Consider the following 27,636-nt stretch of genomic DNA (forward strand, 5'->3'; position numbering starts at 1 on the left):
TCTTCTTCAGAGAGATGTCTGTCCAAATCCTTTGCCTATTTTTAAAATTGGGAATTTTTTTATAGTTTTAAGCATTCTCTGTGTGTTCTGAATATCACACCCTTGTCCGAGCTATGATTTGAAAATACTGCCATTCTGAGTTGTCTTTTTCCTTTCTAGATAGCACTCTTTGACATTCAATTCAAAAGTTTTTGACGTCCAGTTTATCTTTTTTCCCTATGACTTTCTTTTTTTCTTTTTAACTGTGGCTCACAGCTTGCGGGATCCTAGTTCCCCAAGCAGGGATTGAGCCCGAGGCCCCATCAGTGAGAGCACCAAGCCCTAACCCCTGGACTGCCAGGGAATTCCGTCTCTATTACTTTTTAAAATGCTAATTCTACTTATGTCTAGATGAACAGAACAGTGAAACAGTGAATACATAATGCATTTACATAGACAACACCATTCAAAAGAGGGGGTACTTAGCAGATGGCTGTGATGAGTTTGTTGATAGTGCCAGTGAGGGAAGACTCGCATCTGAGCAGTCTTCTCCTGCTGGACCAACCCGGGCAGGGCATAGAGTGATAAGTGACCAAGACGGCCACGGTGCAGCTCGCGGGGCTCTGCACACTTTCTCTGCCCCACTTATCCCATTTCATCCCACCTTCTGGCATAGGGTTATTACAATTCATGTCTTCCAGATGAGATGGCGTAGGCCTAGAGAATGGAATAGGGCTGGGGTCCCACAGCTTCAGGGGCAGGGCCCTCAGCCCAGCGCCTGGCCATTGCAGACAGTCTGCTGCAGACCCCTGTTTCCATGGTGCCCTGCACTCCTGTGTCCACAGCAGCAATGCAGACCTGGAGAGTGAACCCTGGGATGGGTTTGGGGTGGGGGGAATGCAGTCAGGGAGCGGCTGTGTCACTGGTGACCCACCCAGACAGGGAGGTACAGGTGGCCTGGCACTGCCCGGCGTGTCCAGTGCAACTCAGGGGGGCCCAGAAGTGGGTGGAGTGGGAAGTGCTGTGTCCTTGAGCTTATTATAATCACATGCATTCCCTATGTGCCCTGGATCCCGGATCCTTGTCAGAGCTATGATTTGAAAATACTGCCATTCTGTGGGTTGTCTTTTTCTTTTCTCGATAGCACTCTTTGATATTCAATTCAAAATTCTTTGAAGTCCAATTTATCTTTTTTTCTCTATTACTTTTTTCCCCTTGTCACTATGATTTACATAGACTATGGTTCTTTTTGGGGACTGTGGGGTGACGGGCAGGAATGTTTGTCAGCCTGTGAGGGAAGAGAGTGGCCAGAGCTGTGGAGTTAGGGGGCTGCTGGTGACTCATCACCCCTCTTCTAAGCACGGGTGTTTGAGGTCGCTCCCTCCTCCACCTTCAGCAGAACCATGTCTAGGTTCTCTGCTGTGTGGACCTCTGCATAGATCTCAGAGTCCAGGGCCTGTGGTTTACCCCAAAGGCCACCATTCACATGTTGATGCACCTGGAAACCTTGTTATTTTAAGCTCCTCACCAAACATTCACAAGAGACCAATTCTTCTCAGATTTTTTCTACTTCACTACTTTTAAAAAGTGTGCTTGAAAAAGGCACCGTATTTTCCTTTGATAAACCGAATAGACGTGGAGCCTCCCAGTTCATCCTCTCTCTTCGCAGCAGCTCTGCGTATTAACTGTTGCCTTCTCATCACAGAAGCGTGTGGCATCCGACTAATTCAAGGCGCCCGGGTTCTCACCTGCCGAGACTCGGGTTTGGTTGATCAGCAAGGTTTACTCCTAATTGGTGTCTGTCAGTAACAGAACAGGAGGAAGATGGAAAAACAATTATCGATCTGGTGTTTTCAGCTCTCCCAGCAACTAGAGTGGATCGACGACGTGGATAAATTGGCTAACTGGGTAGAGTAGCCGTGCAAGTATGTGACGTGGTGTTAGCGAAGGAATGCAGCTCCCCAGGCGGCGCTAGTGGTGAAGAACCCACCTGCCAGTGTAGGAAGCGTGAGATCCATGTGTTTGATCCCTGGGTTGGGAAGATGCCCTGGAGGAGGGCATGGCAACCCCCTCCAGTGTTCTTGCCTGGAGAATCCCATGGACAGAGGAGCCTGGTGGGCTACGGTCCATGGGGTCACAGCGAGTCAGACACAGCTGAGCAACTTAGCATGCATAGAGTTAGCAGAGGAGCCCTGCCCCTCCCGGCAGAGCTGGGATCAGATCCCGCCTCCAACACTTTTCCTTTTCTGCTACCTTGGGATTACGTGTTCTCATTTATAGGAATCATACAGTGTATTCCCTGTGGGATTAGAGATAATGCTGCAAAAGAGGCTCACAGAGTCCCTGACACCTAGGAAGTATTCAGTGAATGTTCCTATTGTTGTTAAGATGAACAGAGGTGTTACAGTGGCCACCAGCAGACCCAGCCCTGCGTTCAGGGAGAGACTGGAAGGAGGCCACTTTCAGGGTCACCGCTGAATTCTTTTTCTAGTTGTGTATGTGACGTTGGCAGGATTGACCCCATGGGCAGAGATTCATACTTTACTGGGTATATTAACTGGGTTCTGAGGCTAGAAGGTGTGTTGTCGTATTTCTCCTTGTCTGGAATATAGGAAAGAGCCAGGAAAATAATGGAAATGCTCCTGCAGGAAAGAGTCGGCAAAATAGATGGTCCAAAGTGTTGGGGATTAAAAACTCATCCACTTTCTCCTTAGGAGAGGCCCTCAGGCCCTCACTGTGTTTCTGGGGTTTTCTTTGTAGCTCCTAGCCTCAGTCCACAGACCACCACCTTCCACGGGGGCCCCCAGACCCGCTGGAGGCATCTTCACACCCTCTGGGGTATATCTGCCGTGTCCACACCATCCTCAAGCCAGTCATATGTTTCTTTCTATTTCCATCTTAACTCTGAGAGTCCACACTACTAGCTATTTTGTCTGCATGATTGTATCAATAACAACCTACCAACAAGTCTGCCCACTTTCATGTTTCCTGCCCTGTTATCTGTTCTTCAGAAGGCGGAGTGATCTGCTGGAAATGCAAATATGATATCACTCCTCACACACACACACACACACACACACACTCACAGACTTCAAACACATCAGTGGCTCCTCCATTCTTACCTGAAGACTCGGTTGGGGAAGCTGCACCTCCACGCTCCTTCCAGTGACCGTTGGCAGGTCCTAGGTCCCTGGGGGACAAAGGCATCTGTTTCTTGCCGTTGGCCTCCCACCATGGACTATGCCGTAGCATCTCCATAGGGCTGCTCACAGTGTGGCAGCTTGCTTTCCCCAGACTGAGAGCTCCAAGGAAGAGAGAGAGAGCTAAAGAGGACGACTGAGGGGATTTCCTGGCTTAGGGACTCGGTACTCACACTACCAGGGCCCAGGTTCGATCTCTGGTTGGGGAACTAAGATACTGAAAGCCTTGGACTGTGGCCAGGAAAAAGAAAAGAGGATGGCTGAGACAAGTTTAGTCATCCTGTGTCTTAATTAGCTCTTGAAAGGAGCATCCCATGACTTTACCATATTCTCATAGAACTGAGTCAGCATGGACTGTGCGCAGGTGTGAATACCAGCTACCTTAGAGGCTGCCCGACCCAGGGATTTAAGTTAGGGAGAGGGCAGGATAAAGTAAGGACGCACACATTCTGCCAGGGAGTTGGTAGAAGTGTCATAGGAGGGGATTAAAGCACTTGGGGTGTCAGAAGGAGGAGGTGGCATTTTGTTGGGAATATTTGAGAAGGTCTTCACGAGGGTAGTCTCAGTGGATACAGGCCCTGGGCGACTGGATTCAGCAAGTAGAGATGAAGGAGAGAGAGGGACCCTGGTCTGCTCCCTTTTGATACCCACTTTTAATGGATTTATCTGGTTCCAGCCCTTGGCAGCTTAGAAGGTAGAAGCAACAGAGGAGGGCTGTGTTTTTTTCCAGCAGACGTTCACACAGGAGCAGGCGGTGGCCACCAAGTGCAGAGCAGTGCAGTGGGCATCAGGAAGGGACCGAGGATTTCCACATGCACAGTGGTCCGGCACCGTTTGTTAGCAGAGGTGTGCCCAGGAGCCTCTGAGGGGACTGCTTCATCACAGGCTAGCACGTGACACGGAGAGGTAGTGACACGCGTGCAGTGTGCTCTGTTTTAGAAGGCAAAGGAGTGTGTAAGAATTTTAGAACCACGCTTCAGTTACATTATATGACTGGTAAGGGGTCCTTCAAGAAGTAGGAACCTCAACCTTCCATCCAAGTTAGATTATCAACATGAGAAAGGCCAAGGAAAAGTACACTAACTAGATACATACATTTTCATTTTTATTTATTTTTTTGGCCATACTTCAAGGCAGATGGGAGCTTAGTTTCCCTGATCAGGGATCAAACCCGCACCCCCTGCATTGAAAGTGCAGAGTCTTAACCACTAGACCACCAGGGAAATCCCCAAGATATGTACACTTTAAAAATTAAAAAGGCAGTTTGTTCTTTCATCGCATGAGCAAAACACGAACCTGCTTTCCATTTAACTCATAGAGGAGGTGGCCGTTTTGTTCGATTTTGTTTCCACTAGTTGACAAGCGCGCAGGCCCTCAGATGGGGAGTCACGTGAAGAATTACAACTCACGTCCCCAGAGCAAGGTTTTCTTTTCCTGTCTGAGAAGCAGAGCTCATGTATAGGTGAGAGCCTGTCTATTTCTGGAGGCAGATGGATTAAAGGACCCACACAATAGTGACCTGTTAGCTTTTCTGATGTTTTAAATGAATGTCTGTGGCTTATCCCCATTAGAATGGAAAGCACTTCTCCCGTCCTTCTCATGGAGCTCAAGGCCCAAGAGTTCTGATTCAGGCTGATGCCTCAGCATGTGTTTTTTTCCCCCACAAAGATGCACCCATTTATTTAAGTCATCCTACAGTGTGCAGTAGTGGGCAGAGAAGGGAGGTGAGATTTGGATCCTGGTTCTGCCTCTCGCTGGTGACCTTGAACCCCTGACTTTGTTTTTCTGAGTCTTCCTTGCTTCATCTGCAAGATTGAGATACCATACCCTCCCTCACTGAAGTTTTGTTTCAGGTAAAATATTATGTGGAAATTCATGGATGCAATCCTGGCACCTCTATGCTTCATAAAAGGGCATGGTCACTTAACGTACAATCTAAAAAACAATGGTCTTGTAAAGTGTCCCCACTGTACCCTATGATTCTGCCTTTTGAATATTTAATAACAATCGTTCAAAAGCCTATTCCTTTACTGTCTCCCCTATTGGACTCTCAGCTCCACTCAGGCAAGTACATGCCTTATTTTTTCTTTTCATGCACTTTCTGCACTTACTTTTCCTGCTTCCCTAACTTCTGTTGGATTGAGTGAGCTTTTTTTATTTTACACCCTCCTCCATCCATTCTTTGTAACTCGTGTACTTTTGAGATGTTTTCCTTAAGTTGTGTCCACATGAAAGGGAAAAAGTTAAAGTGTTAGTTGCTCAGTAATATCTGACTCTTTGTGACCCCGCCAGGCTCCTTTATCCATGGAATTCTCCAGACAAGAACCCTGGAGTGGGTAGCCATTCCCTTCTCCAGGAGATCTTCCAGACCCAGGGATTGAACCTGGGTCGCTTATATTACAGGCAGATTCTTTACCATCTGAGCTATCAAGGAAGCCTGTTACATACACATCAGTTCAGTTTAGTCGCTCAGTCGTGTCTGACTCTCCGCGACCCCATGAATCACAGCACGCCAGGCCTCCCTGTCCATCACCAACTCCCGGAGTTCACTCAAACTCATGTCCACAGAGTCGGTGATGCCATCCAGCCATCTCATTCTCGGTCGTCCCCTTCTCCTCCCGCCCCCAACCTTTCCAAGCATCAGAGTCTTTTCCAGTGAGTCAACTCGTCGCGTGAGGTGGCCAAAGTATTGCAGCTTCAGCTTTAGCATCAGTCCCTCCAATGAACATCCAGGATTGATCTCCTTTAGAATGGACTGGTTGGATCTCCTTGCAGTATAAGGGACTCTCAAGAGTCTTCTCCAACACCACAGTTCAAAGGCATCGATTCTTCGGCGATCAGCTTTCTTCACAGTCCAACTCTCACATCCATACATGACCACGGGAAAAACCATTGCCTTGACTAGACGGACCTTGGTTGGCAAAGTAATGTCTCTGCTTTTTAACTATCAAGGTTGGTCATAACTTTCCTTCCAAGGAGCAAGCGTCTTTTAATTTCATGGCTGCAATCAGTATCTGCAGTGATTTTGGAGCCCAAAAAAATAAAGTCTGACACTGTTTCCACGTTTTTCCATCTATTTCCCATGAAGTGATGGGACCAGATGCCATGATCTATCTTTGTTTTCTGAATGTTGAGCTTCAAGCCAACCTTTTCACTCTCCTCTTTCACTTTCATCAAGAGGCTTTTGAGTTCCTCTTCACTTTCTGCCATAAGGGTAGTGTCATCTGCATATCTGAGGTTATTGATATTTCTCCCGGCAATCTTGATTCCAGCTTGTGCTTCTTCCAGCCCATCTCATCCAGTATTATTGCCTAAAGCTATAGTTCTACCTTGTGCCAACTTCAGCCTTCAGTCAGCCTCTATCTGATTGATGATGATTTTATAGTCAATTCTTTTTTTTTTTATTGGAGGCTAATTATTTTACAATATTATATTGGTTGGTTTTGCCACACATTGACATGAATCCGCCCCTGGTGCACATGAGTTCCCCCTCCTGAACCCCCCTCCCACCTCCCTCCTCCCCTTATCCTCCCTCTGGGTCATCCCCGCACACTAGCCCCGAGCATCCTGTAACGTGCATCGATCCTGAACTGGTGATTCGTTTCACATATGACAACATACATGTTTCAATGCCATTGTCCCAAATCATCCCACCCTCACACTCTCCCACAGAGTCCCAAAGACTGTTCTATACATCTGTGTCTCTTTTGCTGTCTCGTATACAGGGTTATCATTTGCATCGTTCTAAATTCCATATATATGCGTTAGTATACTGTATTGGTGTTTTTCTTTCTGGCTTACTTCACTCTGTATAATAGGCTCCAGTTTCATCCATCTCATTAGAACTGATTCAAATGCATTCTTTTTAATGGCTGAGTAATACTCCATTGTGTATGTGTACCAAAGCTTTCTTATCCATTCGTCTGCATAAAAGACAGCCTTCAGAATGGGAGAAAATAATAGCAAATGAAGCAACTGATAAAGGATTAATCTCCAAAATATACAAGCAGCTCCTGCAGCTCAATTCCAGAAAAATAAATGACCCAATCCAAAAATGGGCCAAAGAACTAAACAGACATTTCTCCAAAGAAGACATAAAGATGGCTAACAAACACATGAAAAAATGCTGAACATCCCTCATAATCAGAGAAATGCAAATCAAAATCACAATGAGATACCATTTCACACCAGTCAGAATGGCTGCTATCCAAAAGTCTACATGCAATAAATGCTGGAGAGGGTGTGGAGAGAAGGGAACCCTCTTTCACTGTTGGTGGGGATGCAAACTAGTACAGCCACTATGGAGAACAGTGTGGAGATTCCTCAAAAAACTGGAAATAGAACTGCCATATGATCCAGCAATCGCACTCCTGGGCATACACACCGAGGAAAACAGAATTGAAAGAGACACATGTACTCCAGTGTTCATCGCAGCACTGTTTATAATAGCCAGGACATGGAAGCAACCTAGATGTCCATCTGCAGACGTGGATATAGTTAATTCTTACATTGATTTAGTGATACATTTTCTACTTTCTTTGCTGGCTGCTTTTCCTTGCAAGTCAGTTTTTCTTGAAGTGCATCCTTTTTTAGTTCTTCCAGTGAGGGCCTAAGGGTAGTAAGCATCCTTTTACTGAAAATTCTTAATCTTTTTTTTTTTAACCTTTTTAGTTTATATTGGAGCATAGCTGATTAACAATGTTGTGATAGTTTCAGGTGAATGGTGAAGGGACTCAGCCATACATATACATGTATCCATTCTCCCCCAGACTCCCTTCCCATCCAGCCTCCCACATAACATTGAGCAGAGTCCCCTGTGGTATACAGTAGGTCCTTGTTGGTTATCCATTTTAAATACAGTAGTGTACACATGTCCATCCCAAACTCCCTAACCATCCCTTCTCCCCATCCTTCCCTGCTTGAAAATGCCTGATCTTTACCCTTGGTTCTGAATGATGGTTTAACTGGATATAGAATTTGTGTTTAATGGTTATTTTCCTTGGCACCTGGAAAATGTTACAGGTCAGTCTGATGCCAAAGCCCACTTTCCACTTGACCTCTGAGCCATGTGAACATCTTAGTGGGATTAAGGATAAACATGATAGCATTGTTATTACTGGATATATGGAACTGCTCAATTCAATACATATTAAACTGGAGAAGAAAACTGTGATGGACAGGATTGCATCTTGGGACCAAAAGATGCAACCTGATCCTAGGTAGCAATGTTTATATAAATGAGTGTGTGTTTTGGGTATATGCTATGGTATTAGCACTTTGTATCCTCAGCAGCATTGATATGTATTTTTTTGAAATTTGAAAGTCGCTCAGTTGTTTGTGTCCGACTCTTTGAGACCCCACGGACTATACAGTCCATGTATAGTACAGTACAGAATACTGGAGTGGGTAGCCTTTCCTTTCTCCAGGGGATCTTCCCAACCCAGGGATCGAACCCAGGTCTCCCACATTGCAGGCGGATTCTTTACCAGCTGAGCCACAAGGGAAGCCCAATATATGTATATACTCAAATAAATGACTGCTGCTATGAAAAAAAAAAAAAACAGGATAAGCAGGAGCATAGTTAAACTGGGCCTTCTGGTGACAGCTGACATACCTTACCTGGGCTGTGCACAAGATATTTTCCCACACCTTGGAAAGGGCCAAATAAGCAATGCTGGCGGAGGACGTGCTGAGATTTAGCAGGCTTAGATGGCTCCACACCCGGCTTCCGAGCCTGCAGCCACTGACCCCACTGGCACCTCCTTGGTGCTCTGTGCTGCTTCGGAGACAGTACAGGGAGTCGGGTTTGGGTTTCTTTCTTTGATCCAGGTGTGGCATGTATGCAGGGGAGGCTCCCTGCATGGGCAGAGCAGATTCACTCTCCTGTACGCCCGGGGCTTTGCACAGGCCTGGAGGCGCTCTGCTTTTAGAGGGACCACTCACCATTCCCACAAATCCTTCTCTGCCCTCAGATCATGAAGGAAGTGCGGCGTGCGCTCTGCAACGCGGCCACGGACGACAGCAAACTGCTGCTCCTCAGCGCCGTGGGCAGCGTGTTCTGCAGCGGCCTGGATTATTCCTACCTGATTGGCAGGTTGTCCAGTGACCGGAGGAAGGAGAGCACCCGGATCGCGGAGGCCATCCGGTGAGCCCTGCTGGGGTTCGGAGGCGGGGGGCGCCCAGGGTCAGCGTGTGAGCATGCAGGTGGCATAGTTAAAGCTGAATTGCAAACAAGGAAACAGTTTTAAAATTATAAGTATATCCCATCCCACACAGCATGTGGGATACACTTATACTAAAAAATTATTCAGTGGCTCAGTTGTGTCCAGCTCTTTGCAACCCCGTGGACCGCAGCATGCCAGGCTCCTCTGTCCTCCTCTATCTCCTGGAGTTTGCTCAAGCTCATGTCCAGTGAGTCAGTGATGCCTTCCAACCATCTCATCCTCTGCTATCCTCTTCTCCTTTTGTCTTCAATCTTTCCCAGCATCAGGGTCTTTTCCACTGAGTCAGCTCTTCACATCAGGTGGCTAAATTATTGGAGCTTCAGCTTCATTATCAGTCCGTTCATTGGAAGGACTGATTGTAAAGCTGAAACTCCAATACTTTGGCCACCTCATGTGAAGAGTTGACTCACGGGAAAAGAATCTGATGCTGGGAAGGATTGGGGGCGGGAGGAGAAGGGGATGACAGAGGATGAGATGGCTGGATGGCATCACCGACTCGATGGACATGAGTTTGAGTGAACTCCGGGAGTTGATGATGGACAGGGAGGCCTGGCGTGCTGTGATTCACGGGGTCGCAAAGAGTCGGACATGACTGAGTGACTGAACTGAACTGAACTGAATGAATATTCAGAATTGATTTCCTTTAGGATGGACTGGCTTGATCCCCTAGCAGTACAAAGGGTCTCTCAAGAGTCTTCTCCAACACCACAGTTCAAAAGCATCAGTTCTTTGGTGCTCAGCCTTCTTTATGGTCCAATTCTCATATCCGTACATGACTATTGGAAAATTGTTTTATGTTTATCTGAAATTCAGAGTTTCATTGGACATCCGATATTTTCCTGCCAAAATTAAAGATGCTTTTACACTCTAGGTTATATCCCACTTTATTTTTTTGATCAAAAAGAGATTTTATTTCCTCACGTTAAACCCAGCCTCTGGTAATGCACAAGTATTATACACACTAGTCCCACCCTCTGCCTGATGGTGAAATATTTGCTTTTCTGGGCATCCCAGCCTGATGGAGCTGACATGGCTCAGCCATGAGGAGGAGGAGGGACGTGGGCAGCTCTGTATATGCAGACCCTTGGGTGGGAAGCATTTTCCCCTCTTGCGTTGTCTTTAGGGAAAAAAGCTGGGAACCTGGGGAGGACATCCACTCCCATAGATCAGAGTATCTCCTTTGGGACAGCAAAGGGTGGTTACAAGCTCATTCTTTACAGATTTGTCAGAAGCAAGTGAGTGTGACTTCCAGCAAGGCTGTCACTGGTCCTCCACCCTGGGAAGGGCACACACCCGCTGCTACACCTTATGTGGGCTAAATGCTTCTTCTCCAGGGACCAGGTGGAAACACCGAACCATGACTTGTCTGGGGACCACACGTCCCCTGGACCACTGGTTCTCAGTCCAGGGAGCTTTTCCAAAACCCAGCGGCTCGGCAGCATCTCTGGGAGCTTTGGGCTTAATGAGTGAGGGGAGCACTAGGGGAGCATGTCTTGGGTTTCTTTGGTGATTCTAATATGAAAGCAAGATCAGGAACCCCTGCCCCGTGCCATCCAAGAGGGTTCTCCACATTGACTGAGTGCGCCAGAAATCAGGAAGATCCCCGGGACGAGGGCATGGCGACCCACTCCATTATTCTTGCCTGGAGAATCCCATGGACAGAGGAGCCTGGCGGCCTATAAGTCCATAGGGTCACAAAGAGTCAGACATGACTGAAAGCGACTTAACACACATGCACCAGAAGTTCTAGAACCACAATGTTCTAGAGAAGCATTTCCCGGAAAACTTTCTGCAGCTTTCCAGAGAAGCATCGTGAATGAGGGACCCTGATGATAAATGAGGTCTTTCCCCTCTTCTGCAGATTTTCCAGGCGTGTTAAGAAATTTACAGTCTGAGAGGTCTCTTGTAAAAGAACTTCGTTCAAAATCTAGCAAGGCTGATACGTATTTTGGCCACAGATTGCAGTTCTTACGCATGATCTGGGCTGGGTTGAGCCCGGGATCTGGGCCAGACACACGGCCGTGGCACCCCAGCCATGGTCCCTCCCCATCCTGATAGTTTCCTAAAGAAAACACGCCTGCACCTGGCCCGGGAAGCTGCCTGCCCTCTGCAGATGTTCGCTGAATGAACTAGCAGATGTGGGAAGAGCTTGGATGACTCACTCTGCAAAAGCTTCTATCCAGGACCCAAACAAAGCTGTGTGCTCCATCCCGGCGGAGAGGCCGGCCTCACCTGAACCCCTCACAGGGGAGACCATGGCCTGCTGGCTGGATGCTGGGATGAGGAGTCAGATTACCTGTGTGTGCAGTAATTGGTCCATTCCTGGCCCGTAATGAGTACGTAGGACTGGTGTAAAGAACGATTTTCACTGTTCTTCCTGTTACTTCCAGCCATGAGGTCTAGCTAAAAGCCTGGATCTGATGATGGAACGGGCTTCTGGTGGGGGGCCCAGGGTGGCTGTCACCGTGTGTGTGCCTGGTGCCCACATGCCCCGTTTCAGCCGACTTGGCTCTGAACGTTGGCAGTGGGGGCGCTGCACCCCACGGTTCCCATTAAAGGGAACGCGTAGCAGGGTCACAGTTGCCAAGTGCTCCGGGTGGACTCCAGACACCCCCCGATGCAGGATTTTGCTCCGAGTCTCCTGCGGGCCAGGAGAGGAGCTCACAGACCACTGGGAACAGAGTGAAAGCTGTGTCTGCCCTCCCCAGCCAAGGTGCTGACCATGATGCAGAGACCCACGTGCCAGGCACTGAGCTGGTGCTGGGTGCGCCCTCACAGTGAAGTCTCTGATCCCATCTCGGGACACACCACTGGCTTTCCTGTTCTACGAGAAGCCAAATGAGGCTCCAGAGACTAGGCGACTTGTCCCAGGTCTCCCCACTCATTAGGGGCAGTGTTGAAGCTGGAGGCCAAGTCCTCCAGCCCCCAAAGTTCCCGATCCTCCTGCCACGTCAGCCCAGCCTGCAGCTCCCGACGCAGGCTCAGGTTGAGTGGAGGCAGCGATGAGGGCTGGCGTGAGCCCGAGGGACTCTGACATTGGGGGAGACACCAGCCATCTCCCCAGCACTGCCCTACCACCCAGGCCAGGATCAGATATCTGAGCGGCAGCATCTGTAATGCAATATCCTGTTTGCTGTCTGGCTTCCACGTCCAGTGGGCCCTTGTGATAGAGATCTCCTGCTCGAGGTGAGAGGAAAAGGAAGGGGAGTGTGGTCTGCCCACCGCGTTTTTATATCAAGGAAATGAATTTGCAAGTCTGCTGGATTGAATGGAGAAGGGAATGGCAACCCACTTCAGAATTCTTGCCTGGGAAGTCCCATGGACAGAGGCGCCTGGTGGACTATAGTCCGTGGGGTTGCAAAGAGTCGGACACAACCGAAGCACGCTGGACTGAAATGGGAGGGTGGGTCAGAGGGTCGGAGCTGAGCACACTTGGGCCCCTCTGCCCTCCTCGGGGGCCCTAGGTGCCTGGACACAGAGCTCAGGTTGGAAACAGCAGCGTGAAAGTTTCTGGGGTCTGGAAGAGGAAGCTCCTGGAGAGTCATGAGTGCCCAAGTGACTTTCTGGAAAGACTGTCGTGTGGATGGTGAAGCAGAGGGAACAGGAGTATCAGAGGGACCACAGCAGGGAGGGCGTCCTGATAGGGGTGGGCCCCCTTTACTGCGAGATTGTGCAGCAGAGGCTGTGATGCATCCTCAGGAGGTGATTATATGCCAAGTGGAAGATTTGGTTCCCTGCCTCTCTCTTAACATCCTTCCCAACTGTGAGATCCAAGATCCTGGAGTTGTACCAGGGGGTTTAGGAATGGGACATCTATTGAAAATCCCAAACCCAAACCCCATGGTTCCAAGGACCCTGCAAAGAAGCCCCATGTCCCCCTGCAGATTCCAAATTGCATTTGGCAAAAAGCTCCTGTTAAAACCAGTGACTGGGGCCGTGAAGTTAGGAAGTCAAGCTAGGAAATAGGCCACTGGAGAACCTGGACTCAGAAGGCCATAGGGCCACATCTCCCTCATGGCTGAGGTGTGTCACAAAGAGTCTACTCACAGAGTCATACGGAAGTCAGGAAATCCAGTGGCTTAAGCCTGGGTGCATACTTTTGTGACAACACGTAGGTCCTAAGATAACCCCCACGTCAGGAGTGTTAAGCCATCTCACAGTTCAGTCCAATCCCGGCATATCACTGTGATACCCAGATCTTTTGATACAAATTTTGGGGAATAGTATCATTGAGAAGAGATAAATCAGCTTGATGTTTGTATAAGTTAAGTATTTGCTGCTATAACAAATGAATCCCCAACATACATAGTGGCTCAGCTGTGAAAGAAATTTACTTCTTGCGTGTGTGAACGCAGAGTAGATATTACTGACCAACCCATGGCTGTCCCCCAAGGGCTGAGTCAGGAACCCAAACGCCTGCCGTTTTGTGATTCAGCCAATGTGTTCCAAGATCGCTGAGCTTGTCAAGCTGAGAGGGCAGGGAGGACTGTGTGGTGGGAGGTTTTCTTGTACCAGGCCCAGAAGTGTGTATCTGGCTTCTACTCACGTCCCATTGGCTGGCACCTGGTTACTTGGGCCTAGCCAGCTGCTGGGGAGACTGAGAACCATGTTCCAACAGTAACCCCTGGAAGAAGGGGGAAGGGAAAACAGGTCTGATGACTAGCCGGTGCATCCCTCCCACATGTCCACCATCCTTGCTCTCTTTCCGGGGGATGATTTACCAAGTGTTCATCCCAATGTGCTTGGAGACGACGCAGTGCATGAGGCAGACCTGTGAGTTTCCTTAAGGAACTGGACGAGGAGGAGAATTCATGCAAGCAGCAAATAATTGGGATAGCTGCAAATCCCAATCACGGAGTTTTCCAAGAACTCTCAGAAGGCCCAGGCAGCCCCTGCACAGTGAGCAGAGGTGAGAGAGACAGGAGATGAGCCTGGAGAGGGAAGTGGACCCAGAGCAAGGTCACGGTTTGAAGTCTGGATTTTATTCTTGCAGGTTCCTGTTAGTTTCCAATCTTCCACCTGAAAATAATGAGGGATGCAGGCTTTACTAGACATCCTGGGTTTTTCGTCCATGTCCAGATGAATATTAATGTTTTATGGACCTTATAAAGCAGCTAGGGGAAAGGTGAAGAGTGTCCTAAGGCAGAGGACCGGAGATTGTTGTGGGTGTCCCTGTTTAATATTCAAGACGCACACTGTAACCTTGCTCGGTGCAGGAGGACAGGGAGGCGACATTGCCTCATCCATAGCCATGGAGTCAGATGCCCCTAGGGGAGCCCAGCATCTTTCCCCAATTTTGGCCAAAGCCACCCAAACACACAGACCTTCATCAACATTCTAGAACCACGCTCAGTGAGTCTGGTATGCCTACAGGTAATTCAGAATCAGACAGTCCTGAGACTGAAAGAACTCTTTAAAGGTCATCAGTCCCCACCTGTGCCCATGGTCTAAAGCTTGAATTCCCTCTACAGCATCACTCAGGGTGATCATTGGACCAAACTTTGGGTACCTCCAGTAATAAGGGGTTCATGCCACCCAGGGCGCCCACTCCACCCTCATCACTGCCCTTAGAACATTCCTTCTCTCCTTGAGTTCAAATACCTCTCCTTATAAAACCCTCCTTTTAGTTCCATTCTGAACGTTAACATTCAGGGTGTCTTTCTTAAGGATATTTGCTCTTCATTACTATCTTGGAGGTGGAAGGGCAGGGTAGCGAGGTGCAGTGCTGGGACCATGGGCTTGACCTGGGATCTTCTGGGCAAACCGTGGTCACCCCATGAGTTTTCCTCTGAAAATCTGATGCCAAGCGCTGTGCCATGCCTGTGCCTGCAGCTCCGGGGCTCGCCATCTGGGAGCCCCCCTGATGACCCATGGGTACTTCCCAGCACCTGGGAAGGCTTATTGCCACCTCGACAGAATCAAGCTTGTCCGTGGGTCTTGGTGAATCCACTCACCTGCTAAAGAGGGTCCTCTCTTTTCCCCAGGGACTTTGTGAAGGCCTTTATCCAGTTTAAGAAGCCCATCGTGGTGGCGATCAACGGGCCCGCTCTGGGCCTGGGTGCCTCCATCCTGCCCCTCTGCGACATCGTGTGGGCCAGCGAGAAGGCCTGGTTCCAGACCCCATATGCCACCATCCGCCTCACGCCTGCTGGCTGCTCCTCCTACACCTTCCCCCAGATCCTGGGCGTCGCCCTGGTAAGCCTCCCATCTCTGCGGCTCATCTGGGGCCCCCGAGCACCCTCTCCTGTCCTGGTGGTTAGGACATGGCCCTTCATGTGGGTAGAGTCCCAGGGCTGCTCCCTCCCTGTGCAGTATGCAGGTCATCTCAGCTTCTTCTGCCTCCCCGGGGTTGCTGCCTGCTGGTGTCTACGCAGCTTGCCCAGCAGGTGGATTGCAAGGTGGTTTGGACTCAGGAACCGGGGCCGCTGTCTTGCGGCTCAAAGCCTCAGCAGCGGTGGGCAGATGAGGCAGGCACTTTCCCGTGATCTCAGCCTCTGTGCTCTGCCCCATTCCTCCCGGCTTTGGTGATCACAGACATATTAACATTGCAGAGCCTTGTCTCTTTCTTTGATTTCAATCATTTCTGAAACTCCAAGAATGTTCCCAACGGAGACCTGTTTTTGCCAACTGACTGCGTCCTGTTTGGCTTCTTCTTCTGGGTTCCTTCCTCGCATTTCTCCTTCCTGAGATGGTGTCTCTTGTCTCTAAATACGTACAGCATGTGTTTGTCTTCAAACCTCCAACCAGGTGCATCCATTAGCCTGTTACCGACCTGACAAATTTCGCTCCTCGGGCATGAAAGGTTGTCCTTTGGGTCATCATGACCCCCCCAAGGGGAAGCGGGTGCACAGATCCAGAGGCTGGGACAGCTTGGCATTTCAGCATCTGCCTGAGATCAGTTGAAACATGCAGAGCCAGGGAGGGGACGGGAGGGGAGGCCGGTAGACAGCAGTCGGGGAGGGGATTGCATGGTCCCCTGTGGGAAGGAGGCAGGGACTTGTCCTGAACGAGGGAGGGGCTGCGACCGTCTTGCCCCGATCATCAGTGGGAGAGTCACTTGCTGGTGTCAGTGGGTGGTTGCACTGTGCCCCGCCTCTGCCTAGGACCTTATCCACATAGCTCCTCCCAGTACCCGAACAACAGCTGAGAGAAGTTCTTCGGGGAGCAGAGTGCAGAGGACTCTGCGGAAGGCAGGAGGGGTCTCTGCCCTTGGCTGCTGGGCAGTGCCTGTGTCCAGCCCCGGGCCTCTGGACAGGATGTGTTCTCTGTGTCGGGATCATGTTGCTACTCAGGGCCTTTTGGGCAGTCGATGAAGGAGACCCCTGAAGTTGGGGGAACAGAGAGTTTAACGGTTCCCGTAACTGGCAGGTCCAGCAGTAGAGGTGCCAGGCCCCAGAATCCCAGCGCCAGCAGGGCTCTTGTTCTCCATCCTTCCTGTCTTTGCAGCTCCTCGTCTCCACGGAGCAGGGACAGACACAGCAGCGGGTGGCCCTGGGCTGAGTGACTTAAGCTGCCAGAGAAGGAGGAAGATTCTTCCCCATCCTCTCCAGCTCAGAGACCTCACAGAGAGCTTTAATGTCTAGGGTGGCTCTTCTGCTTATTCCCATATCAGCCATCAAGGACAGGGTGTCAACTCTGAACTGTCCCCAGTCCCTCCTGGGGGGTCTGCCACCAAACACAGGGAGGGGCACTGGGCAGACGAAGCTCCTGTAGGTACATGGCTTCTTTCAGGATTTTAACGGAAGCTGGGGACCCTCTGCTCAGAAAGATGCATACAGACACAAGCGTTGGCAAATAGTTCCCGTGGCATCTTTGGCCCCCAGTTAAGGATGCCACCTCTGAGAGCTAGGACCATTACCCACAGCACGCTCACTTATTAACAGACTCAGAGGCTTACCAGCTCTCAGCTTTCTCCTGCCTTTGCTTTTTCAGGCCAACGAGATGCTCTTCTGTGGGCGGAAGCTCACTGCCCAGGAGGCATGCAGCAGAGGCCTGGTGTCCCAGGTCTTCTGGCCGACCACGTTCAGCCAGGAGGTCATGCTGCGGGTCAAGGAGATGGCCTCCTGCAGCGCGGTGGTGAGTTCTGCGTCTCTGCGCACTGTTCTCACAGCAGACCCGTTTCACAGGTGGGGGCAGCGAGGCCGGAAGAGTATCTGACTTGCCAGAGGTCATGCAGGGAGTCCATGAGAGGCCCCGTGTGATTTCACAGAGGCCGAGTCTCGGTGCTGAGAGCTTGAATCCAGAGGGAGACGGTCAGCACCGTTAGGTGTTCCCATGTCAGCTCCAGTGTGAAAACCTCAGAAGAGATTTAAGTCGTGCCTTAAAGTTCCTCAACTTGCTCGGACACACAAATCATCTATGGTTTTCAAAGAAAGGGGAAGCAAAAGTGAATAAGGGCAGGGTCATGTATGGATGTGAGAGTTGGACTGTGAAGAAAGCTGAGCGCCGAAGAATCGATGCTTTTCAACTGTGGTGCTGGAGAAGACTCTTGAGAGTCCCTTGTACTGCAAGGAGATCCAACCAGTCCATTCTAAAGGAGATCAGTCCTGGGTGTTCATTGGAAGGACTGATGCTAAAGCTGAAACTGCAATACTTTGGCCACCTCATGCGACGAGTTGACTCACTGGAAAAGACTCTGATGCTGGGAAAGGTTGGGGGCAGGAGGAGACGGGGACGACCGAGAATGAGATGGCTGGATGGCATCACCGACTCTGTGGACATGAGTTTGAGTGAACTCCGGGAGTTGGTGATGGACAGGGAGGCCTGGCGTGCTGTGATTCATGGGGTCGCAAAGAGTCGGACACGACTGAGCGAATGAACTGAACTGAACTGAACTGACGAGCCAGCTGAGAGACGAGAAACAACAGTTCCTGCCGCCCTGGTACCTCATTTCTCCTGCCCTCCCAGTGCTCGGCACATTTAAAGTCTACAGTTCGACTCTGAAGACCCCTTGAAAACTGGATAAGTGAATAACACCTCCATGGAGGCACTGGGTTTTAACTGTCGATTTTATCTTATAAAAGTCACTCTGAGCGCTGTGTGGAAATACCCCGGGGAAGGGGGAGAAAGGGCAGGGCAGGAGAAAAGGCTCTCTGAGAGTAGAAGGTCCGGATGCTCTCTGTGCTTCAGCGTCATGGGGAGGTGGACTGGACTGTAGGGGCCAAGCGGTCACCACCCCCCGCTTCTCCCCATCTACCCTGAGTCCCTACCCGCGGTCACTCACCTCCTGATTGCCCCCGCTAGCCTTTACAGACACCCGCTGTGTCAGCGCTGCCCCCAGGAGGCCTGTGGTCCCAGGGACATGGCAGGGTGGGGACAGCCCTGCCTGCGTGGTGGCCGTTTGTGACGGGCCAAGCCCTTTGCTCAGGTCTTTATATGGATTCTCTTTTAATTTTCCCGATGACTCTGGTGGCCAGCTCTTTGCCCAGGACTCTCTCCTATGGTTTTAACCCCGAAGATCTCCAGTCCCAGGAAACTGCATGAGCCTGGGCAGACAGGGGTTGGTGCCATAGGGGCCGCTGCCTGCGGGGGTGGGAAGACATTCTCAGCGGGGTGAACGGTGTGAGTGAGGGCACGTGGGGCTCAGGCAGCAGCTCCTGGTGGTCTGAGCTGGCTCTCAGCTACTGGGGGGCCATGAGGCTGAAAAGGCAGGACGAAGACCCCAAAGCTCCCCTGAGGAGTCTGGCCTCTGGGGGTGCTCAGACAAAACTGGTGTTTGAAGAAATCCTGCAAGGAAGACTCTCCTGCCCACAAATAGGAGTTCAGGAGCTTCGGGGTGATTCACCTGAGACAGGAATCTCCTCCATAGCCCCCGGAGATGGCGGTCTTTGGAGAAATTTGGGGAAGGGAAGAGGTGTCCTTTGTCAGCTGGCCCTTTTCTTACCACCCGTGAGCCTCCAGCCCAAGCTGAAGGATATGGTCACCGCCCACTTCCAGCCTGCTTGAGCAAGGGAGCTCTTGCCTTGCTTTTTTCTGTTTGAAAGCGCTTGGTGAGACTGAGAACTGAAGCTCCCGCGACCGCAGAGAATGGGGAGGCGAGTAGAAGGATGCTCGGACACTTTGCTACCAGCTGTGCCTCTGCCAGACTGAGGCAGCCGTGGGGCCTACAGAATCAGCCAGGGCATGTCCACCAGGCAGCCGTGGGCACCTTCACTCCCCTGAGCTCGGGTCCTTCATCCGTGACGCAGAGATAAACATGCTACCTCTCTGTGAAGTTAACTTGAGGCGGAAATAAACAAGTGCGTGGAGAGTGCCTGTGATCGAGCCGACAGGCTCCGGTGGTTGTGGTGGCTTTGCTATCGCGGTGACTGCTGCGATGGTTCTTACTCATGGTCAGGATTATTATTGCTATTTTTGCCACAGTGGCTGCTGTGTTACTAACATTCCCGTCGCTAGCCCTGCTGCCATGTGGCACCGTCGCATCGTTACTCCCTGGCATTCCGAGGGCTGCTGCTGCAGACTGTAGTTCTCCTACTGCTGTCGCCGTCATCGCCACACTCACACTACTGTTGTCACAGCTGTAACACTACGGTGCTGCTGTCGCCACTACTACTGCTCGTCACTGCCCTTTATTGCCATCGTTAGTACTTGCTGTTGCAAGGATTGCTGCTTTTATCACTACTGCTCTTACTGCGAAGCCTGAACAAGGGACACTGCTGTCGGGGCGGGTCCGGTGGGTCCTTTGGCAACCCGTTAGCTCACTTCATTATCTTACCCTGCGATCCCAGCCCTTCTTGAGTTAGGTAGCACACGGAGCTTAAAGCAGTATTTCCCCAAGTTTTCTCCTGACACCCATAAAAAGTGATGTTGAGTATGCATCACCCTTGGGTAAAAGACCTTTGCAGTCAGGTTAACTCAGGTCCCACTCAGCCATCCCAGGGACTGAGGGCTTGACATCTGGGCACGCGTGCAACCTGTTCCTGGTGTTGCCAGGGGGCAGGGGCTGGGAAGCCCGGGACCGCAGGAGGCGGCCTCCTCTGGCTGTGGACATCAGAAGGTTACTCAGGGCCAAGTACGTCCCTCAGGAGCAGAGTCCCTAGCCCCGGCTAACGAGGCTTGTGCGTTTCCCTGCAGGTGCTGGAGGAGTCAAAATGCCTCGTGCGGAGCTTCTTGAAGTCGGTGCTTGAAGATGTGAACGAGAAAGAATGCGTCATGCTAAAGCAACTCTGGAGCTCCTCCAAAGGCCTGGATTCCCTCTTCAGCTACCTGCAGGACAAAATTTATGAAGTCTGAGGGCCTGGCACTGCAGGGCCCCTGACTTCCAGCTCCGCCCCTGTGTTTCAGAGATCGGAGCCCAGTGTATGCCCAGCCGAGGAGTCTGTCCAGGTGTCTCTCTGTCCCTAGGGTTGTGTCCATTTCCTCGTGTCCTTTGGTTGCTCCTCATTGGTTTGGTTTTGTGTAATGATGGGAAACGCAGTGTACTTGGCCTCCTGCCCCGTGTCCGCACCTCAAACCCCAACTGGCTGGAGGGCCATCGAGGGCTATCTCTTCCCAGGCCTTTGCCAGGTGCCCTTGTCCTGTCCCCACTTGCTGAGATAGATGCACCATCCTTGTCCAGGAAGGAAGAGCAGCCCCCTCCCGCCACCAGTCCTTCTGGCTCAGGCTGTGTCTCCACAGAGCCTCCGACGTGGAGACTCAGCTGCCATGGCTCACTCCGGTTAAGGGCAGATGCAGGAACCAGGGGACGCCCAGTCTTAGGGGTTTTCCAGAGCAGTGAGCAGAGCGCTTGTGTGGAGCCAGCCTCCGTCTCCTCTCTGATGCACGTCTGTGTGACTTTTAGGGCTTGGTCTTAACAACCCAACCGAGTGATTTACAAAACCCAGATATTGTACATTTAGGAGCGTTTTGTTAAATATATATTTTTTAAAACGATGTAAGTGGAAATTCTGATAATTTATGTGTATTATATGTAAAGCTAGTTTTGCAAAACACATAAACTACTAGGAAAGTGTTTTTTTCCCTTTAATCAGACTTATTTAATTTATTTATTTTTGTTTATGCGTTACGGTATCTGTCGCTCACACAGATACTGTTTTCATACTGCCCTGGACCAAATCCCACACAGGGTTCGAGCTGTTTGGTGCATTCTAGCAATGAACCACATAGATGTAAAGTTCAGAGATATAGAAACGGGATTTCTAGGATTGGAAGGAATAGCTCTGCACCAGATTCTCTACGTATAAAGCAGTTCTGTGATCATTGAATACTTGTTCTTAGGAGAAATCATGGAAGGGTCTTCTCTTTGCCCCGCTGCCTTTAAGGAGATAAAGGGGCCTCCCACCTGAATGTTCCTGAGACACAGCCAGTCCCTAATCCCCGGATGTCAGGGACAGGTGGGGACTGGGCCCCCTGGGCGTTGCATACTATTGAGGGGCTTGACTTTCAGACTCCCTTTTCTCCTAGGGCAGTGGTGTCTGGTTGGGGCCTTCCAGAGAGGTGCGGAGAGTCCCCACTCTGTGGAGCTGTCAGCAGCAGGTCTCATCTCAGTCTTTCTGCCTCCAGAAGTCCTGTTTTCAGGCTCTTTACTCCCATGAGGGAGCAGTAACCAGGGATTAGGCCTCTGCCCGTGGGCCACAGAGAGGCCCCAGCGTTTGTGTTCATGCTGTCAGCCCAAAGTCCCCAGATCGGCCATGGGGGAGGAGAGGTTTTGGTTTGGGGGCCTTGGTTTTGGTTGCAGAGGAGAAGGTCAACATTGGGGTTCAAGCAGAGAAGTTACAGGGCCATGTTCTTCTGCATGACGGTCACATACCAGAGAAAGTTTGGTTCTCAAGAGTGGCAGGATCTTTCCATTTCCACCCCAGCCCCCGAGTGTTCTCAAGGACCTCTGCTTGCCCGTCTCCTCTGCCCTCTGTCAGTCCCCAGCCCCTCCCTACCCTTCCTTGGAGAGAGCTGGGCACAGCTGAGGGAGGGGAGGGGGGCTGAGGGAGGGTCGTTGCTGCAGTTTCCTGTCCCTCTCTGGTCCTCTTCCCTCCTCTGGAGGCAGCTGGACGCCCTGGGATGGGCAGGTGGCGAGGACTCATGGTGCTGAGCTTTGCATTTCGGAGGACATGTGGAGTCTCTGCACTTGAACTAGAGACGTAACCTGGGTTCTCCATCCTTCAGATGGTCTTGGCTCCCTCTGCAGAAAGCCGCACTTCTTTTCCTGTGACCTCAAGAGAATCAGGGAAGAGCACACGTCTCACTTGCTTCTGCCTTCGGCAGGGAGACAGCTGCCTTGGCTAAATCCATCCACAGGAAGATGGGTTGAAGTCCTGTGTATACCACCCCCACCACTGTGCTCCACGTGGGATCCTGTAGGAACTGTTACTATACAGAAACACCTCCCTTTGCCCAAATACCTGTGGTCACGTCTCTATTTGGGTTTGTCTTCTTTGAGAAAGCTGATGTGTGCTCTGCCAAAGCCCCTAGACAACCTCGTTCTTGGCAGGTAATTTCTCTCCCATCACTAAGTCGTCTAAAGAAAGAGCACCTTGCTTTCTGTTTACCTTCTAGGGACAACCACTTCATCATCTCTAGAAACAGAGTTAGGATTCCCGTTGGAGATGGAAGACAATATTTGGAAATTTCTTTGGCTCAATCCCCATCTTTGTCCCCTGCCAGAAAAACCAGAAGTGTTTTAGCTTTGGACTAAAACATAGCTTTGTATCATCAAATCCAAACTTCTAAACACCTCCAGGATCTCTGATGATAAGGTAGGAATGTGAAACTATCACTCAGGTGGAATGCCTGGGGCTAAGGGGCTGGTTCCACGTATAACAGGAGATGTTTTACCCGACAGTCTGTATTTCGGCTGTTTCCGTACAGTCAGTTCAAGAAGGATGCTCCACAAATTGGGCAAAAGTCAGTTTAATCTGTTGGCTACAGGGTAGACCAAACCACTGAGTTTTTCCACTTTCTGAATAGTTGCTTTGATAATGCAGAGATGAGATCCAGGTAACCTATGACCAACCGACATGGGTTGAAATTCGCCAAACCTGTGGCTGTGTCACATTTTGTCCTCCAGAGCCTTCTGGAGGTGGGGCCCAGGTTTTCATTTCTTAGCTTCTACTCCAGAACCTTCTCTCCATCCATGTGATCCTTTCTCCCCTCTCTCTACTCTGTCTTGCCCCTCCCTGCCCGGTTGGTCACACCCCAGAGCCTGGGCAGGTCTTAGAGGAATTGTACTTGGTCTTGGCAGCCCCATCCTGGGATTGCCTTTGGGGAAGATGAGGGTACTTCTTTAGTCAAGGCGTCTTCTGGACAGTACGCTCTGTGCCACCCTGTGAGGCATGCGTTGGGACTTCCCTCTCCTCCAGCCCCTGGTGATTAGCATCAAGGGTCTTGCAGTGGAAGCATCTGAGTTAACAGCATGGTTCAGGAGGGCTTTTTGGAGAACTTTGCAAAGATGGTCAGAGCTCCCCACCATTTGGAATGGCTTGGCCTAAGGCTGATATACCCATATATCCCTTCCTGCTCTGAAATGATGTCTGTGGGTGAAAACCATAAAAAATGACCCTCTAGGAAATGAAATTGGAACTCTAAGAAGCTAGTAGAGAATTGATTTAAAATCTTATTCTTGTTTGGTATAAAGTAAACTGGGAAGTGTTCTCTCTGAAGCATGAAAATATGTTTTTCCCACATGGAGTTTAGTATAAGGATGGGAAAATGATAATCACAGAAGAGGCTTTGACCAATGCAACTCTATTTCCAGATATCCATGTTGAAAAATAGCCTTCACTGGTTGCTGAATTGCATTTCCCATGATTAACTGTTGGTTTAAAAAATTTTTGTACACTTTTTTAATTTTAAATTTAGTCACATTCATATAATTTTCCAAGACAGTTTCTGTGGAAATTTTTTTAACAGAGAACAATATAGAAACACCTTCAGATCTTCCTAAGTGAATATTTAAAATGCAGAATTGCTTCTCCTCTGTGTTTCTGTATTCAGATACTGAGATCTGTTGTATATATTAGTTTAGACATTCTCACTAATATACACAGTATTTAAGACTCTAAATGAGATTTCTTAAGTATTTTATTTTATTCTCTGTAAATGGTTTTGTATGATCTTTAAAAATCTACACTTTGCTTTTGTAGATATTTAAGGGAAACCATTTGGGGGTTGTCTTGCATGTATATTTTTGTTGTAGATAAGTGTTGCTTAGTTATTTCTGCAAATTTTGGTTGAAATGCTTACAGACTTTAATACAGTATATATATTTTCAGAATATAAACTTTTATATTTCTGTGGTAAGTTAGGATCTGCGTTTTAGGCAATCTTTTCCATTAATATCACTTGTTCTTTCAAGAAATAGCATTCTGGTTTGGTGCCAATGGTTTTCTGTTTTTTTGTTTTGTTTTGTTTTCTGTTAGAATCGAGTGCTCCTAAATTGTTAGAGAGCCGGTTAATTTTCTTTTTTTCAAAGTAATTGAGTTTGAAGTATAATTTGAAAAAAATGTATTGAATTTGTGAATAAGCCTTACCATTATGATCGGTAAAATTTTCCAACCTTTGCAACTACATATGTAGTTGAGGATCTCCCCGTAAATTCTCACTGTGTGGCAGTTGATGGAGTTTGTGAATAGAGCCTTAAGCTTGTTGCAAAAAAAAAAATAAATAAATGGAAATACGGGTTGTTTTTTCAAGCAGCGTAAGCCATGTGGAGGGACTCTGTGCAGTCTGTACACCATGGCTAATCTGGAGAGTGCAGTTGAGTTGATGGCAGCAGGGACCAGTTAGATACCTTGGTGATTGTCTTTGGCCATACCAAGGGACCCTGGACAGGTGTTCTGGAGCCACCTAACTGTTCATGTGGTGTAAGCACGGCCACACAGAGGGCTGCTGGGCCATCGTTTGTTTTGAACCAATGGCATTTCCTGCTCCTGACCTTGGCAGTTGACCCCAGGTTCCTTACAGGTGACCTGGGCACGTCCAGTCTGGCTGCAGTCAGCACTCCTTGAGAGATGTTAACAAAGTTTACATATGAGTCTTACTGTGTAGACAATCTGAAGTTGATTTCAGTTACGTCATCCGCATTCCCACATGTCCTGCGTGTCTTGTCGGTGATCCAGGTGTGTTAAGCCATACTGAACCTGAGTGTAGCAGGGCAGAGGCCAACTTGGTGCACAACATACATGTCAGCTGAGCCGGTCGGTCCACTCTCGGCTGTTTGAATGGTGCATAAGTCGTGGAGCTCACTGAACGGGCATCCACCAGGATCTCATAAAACCAAGTAAAATCTGAAAATTAAACTTAAAAAACTGATTCTCTCTCATTGGCCCTGCTTCTGTAGTTACCTCCTGGTTCTCCTTATCAAGGTTTCAAAGATGATCTTGAGACCAGGGCCATAGAATGGCTAAAGTCAAATTATTCGGTTCATCTCAAAATATGTGTTCATAAAGCCAACCTATCTCCCACTAGGATGGAGACTAGTTTCAAATATTTGCAGTGTGTGTGTGTCAACCAGAAAAACTGACATCTAGTTTTTAGCCTCTGCTCTGACCTCTCTGTGGGTTGACCCTGCCTCGTTGGCCCAACACCTGGCCTCACTCTGGAGCTCATTAAGGTGACTCTGGGCAGTTTGGAGTGTGTGGAATTTTCCATCTAGTATTTAATGTGTCCCTGTGCCATTAGTCCCAGCCTGAAGTCATTTGCTGATGCCCATGTTGACAGGATTGTGAAAATATTGCCTTTCATAAAACCAAGGACCAAAGAATTCCATTATTCCAGCAAAGCACGAGTTCCATAGATTGTGGGCACATTTAGGCAGAGGTGTGCATGCTTCATGGCACAGAGAAACTGCCCCCGGCCACCAACCTCATGCTCCCCCTGGCTGGCCCTACAGAGGGATTTGTCGTCCCCTCACAAAGGCTGTGAAAGATGAGTTTCTCAGATTGAAACGTGCTATCCCAGGTGGGTGTTTCTGCTGTGTAGTCCCAGCCTTTATCCATGTCCATACCGTGGAGAGTGGAGGTCTGGCATTCTTCAGGGTCCCGGACCAGTGTATGATTTGTCCATCTGTGTAGACGCCTCCAGCGCGCGTTCTTCAGACGTGTCTACACTGAGCAGCCAGATCCTACAGGTGCCAAATTTCCACCTCCTTTTTGTTCTCCATCAACCCATTCCGCTCCCTGTTTAGCCCTGGAGGAAATCACTTCTCACACTAGGTAGATGCTCCATGCTCATCTACAATGAAACCATTCATCCATCGGCCGGCTGAGAAATGATCTGATACTGAAGAAGTTGGATTCTAGTGGTAAGGCTTATTACCAAACCTCTGATAATGAAGCAGGCTACCAAAAAACATATCCGGCCCACCCTGGGAGTGTTCAGATTTGATCATGGATCTAGCACACACACCAAAATCCAAGGAGACCTTTGCAAATTAGGCTACTCGTTTTCTTTCGCCAGGTTATCATGGGAAAGTCTTTAACTAGTTCTGAATATCTGTAAGTATGAGTACTTCATAGACTTATAAAGCAGGCACACCGCCCCTTTCTCACCATGCTGTAAATATTACCCGAGACTGGGTGCAGTACTGAGGGATAATAATCTTCTGATTTATCAAATGCTGACTGTCTAGAGCAAATTGTACACTCTCTTTGTGAATGGTCCTGTAACGTGTATGAACACATTTCTGGGTGCCTTAGAAGTTGTATTTTTCATGTGTGCTAATATGCAGTATTTATACATTGTGAGAAGCTGCTTTGAATAAAAAGGTTGAAACTTGGTCTGCATTCACTCGTGTCCCTTTGGCAGCCTGGCAGGTGAAGTTCACAGACGAGTTCTGTGGTTTCCAAACAGACGTTTCTGAGGTCCCCAGGGGATTGCAACAGCTGAGGCTTCTAGGTTGTGTCTGGGTTCCTGGGGAGCAAAGGTGCCTCCCACCCACATCTGCCTTGAGCTTCAGTAATTCAGGCTGGTGGGTCACTGGGGGGCAATGGGTTGGTAACAGAGGACCTGGAAACGGGGAGGGATGCAGGTAGGATTTGTCAGAAATTGGTAGGAGCATCCACCCCTTCCCTGGTTCACCCAGAATGTTTCTTTGCATAGCGATCCCTCCTCACTGGAGATAAACCTCTACAGAGCTTGATTTTATACAATCCCAGCTGCACACGTGACTCACGACCATGTTTGTCACTATGGAATTATGCGAAGTCTGTTCTCTTTGCCTTGGTCATCACGTCGTGGCTCTCAGGAAAAGCACACTGCTGAGGACGCCTGGCTCTGGAGACAACACGGAAGCCACAGGA

General features: G+C 49.4%; 1 protein-coding gene across 1 annotated transcript in view; it reads left to right on the forward strand.

The window, feature by feature from the left end:
• CDYL2 (chromodomain Y like 2) overlaps positions 1–27,113 on the forward strand; it is a 176,529-nt gene extending 149,416 nt beyond the window's left edge. Inside the window, exons 4-7 of the mRNA XM_055413074.2 lie at positions 9,152–9,324; positions 15,388–15,598; positions 17,336–17,479; positions 20,477–27,113. Of these exons, the coding sequence (XP_055269049.2) occupies positions 9,152–9,324; positions 15,388–15,598; positions 17,336–17,479; positions 20,477–20,635 (687 nt within the window). The 3' untranslated portion in view covers positions 20,636–27,113. The remainder of the gene's footprint in view (positions 1–9,151; positions 9,325–15,387; positions 15,599–17,335; positions 17,480–20,476) is intronic.
• Positions 27,114–27,636: the final 523 nt, after the last annotated feature.

This window comes from Moschus berezovskii, chromosome 22 (assembly GCF_049115385.1).
Source record: "Moschus berezovskii isolate FMDL1 chromosome 22, NW_MosBer_1.0, whole genome shotgun sequence".
Taxonomy (NCBI): Eukaryota; Metazoa; Chordata; class Mammalia; order Artiodactyla; family Moschidae; genus Moschus; species Moschus berezovskii.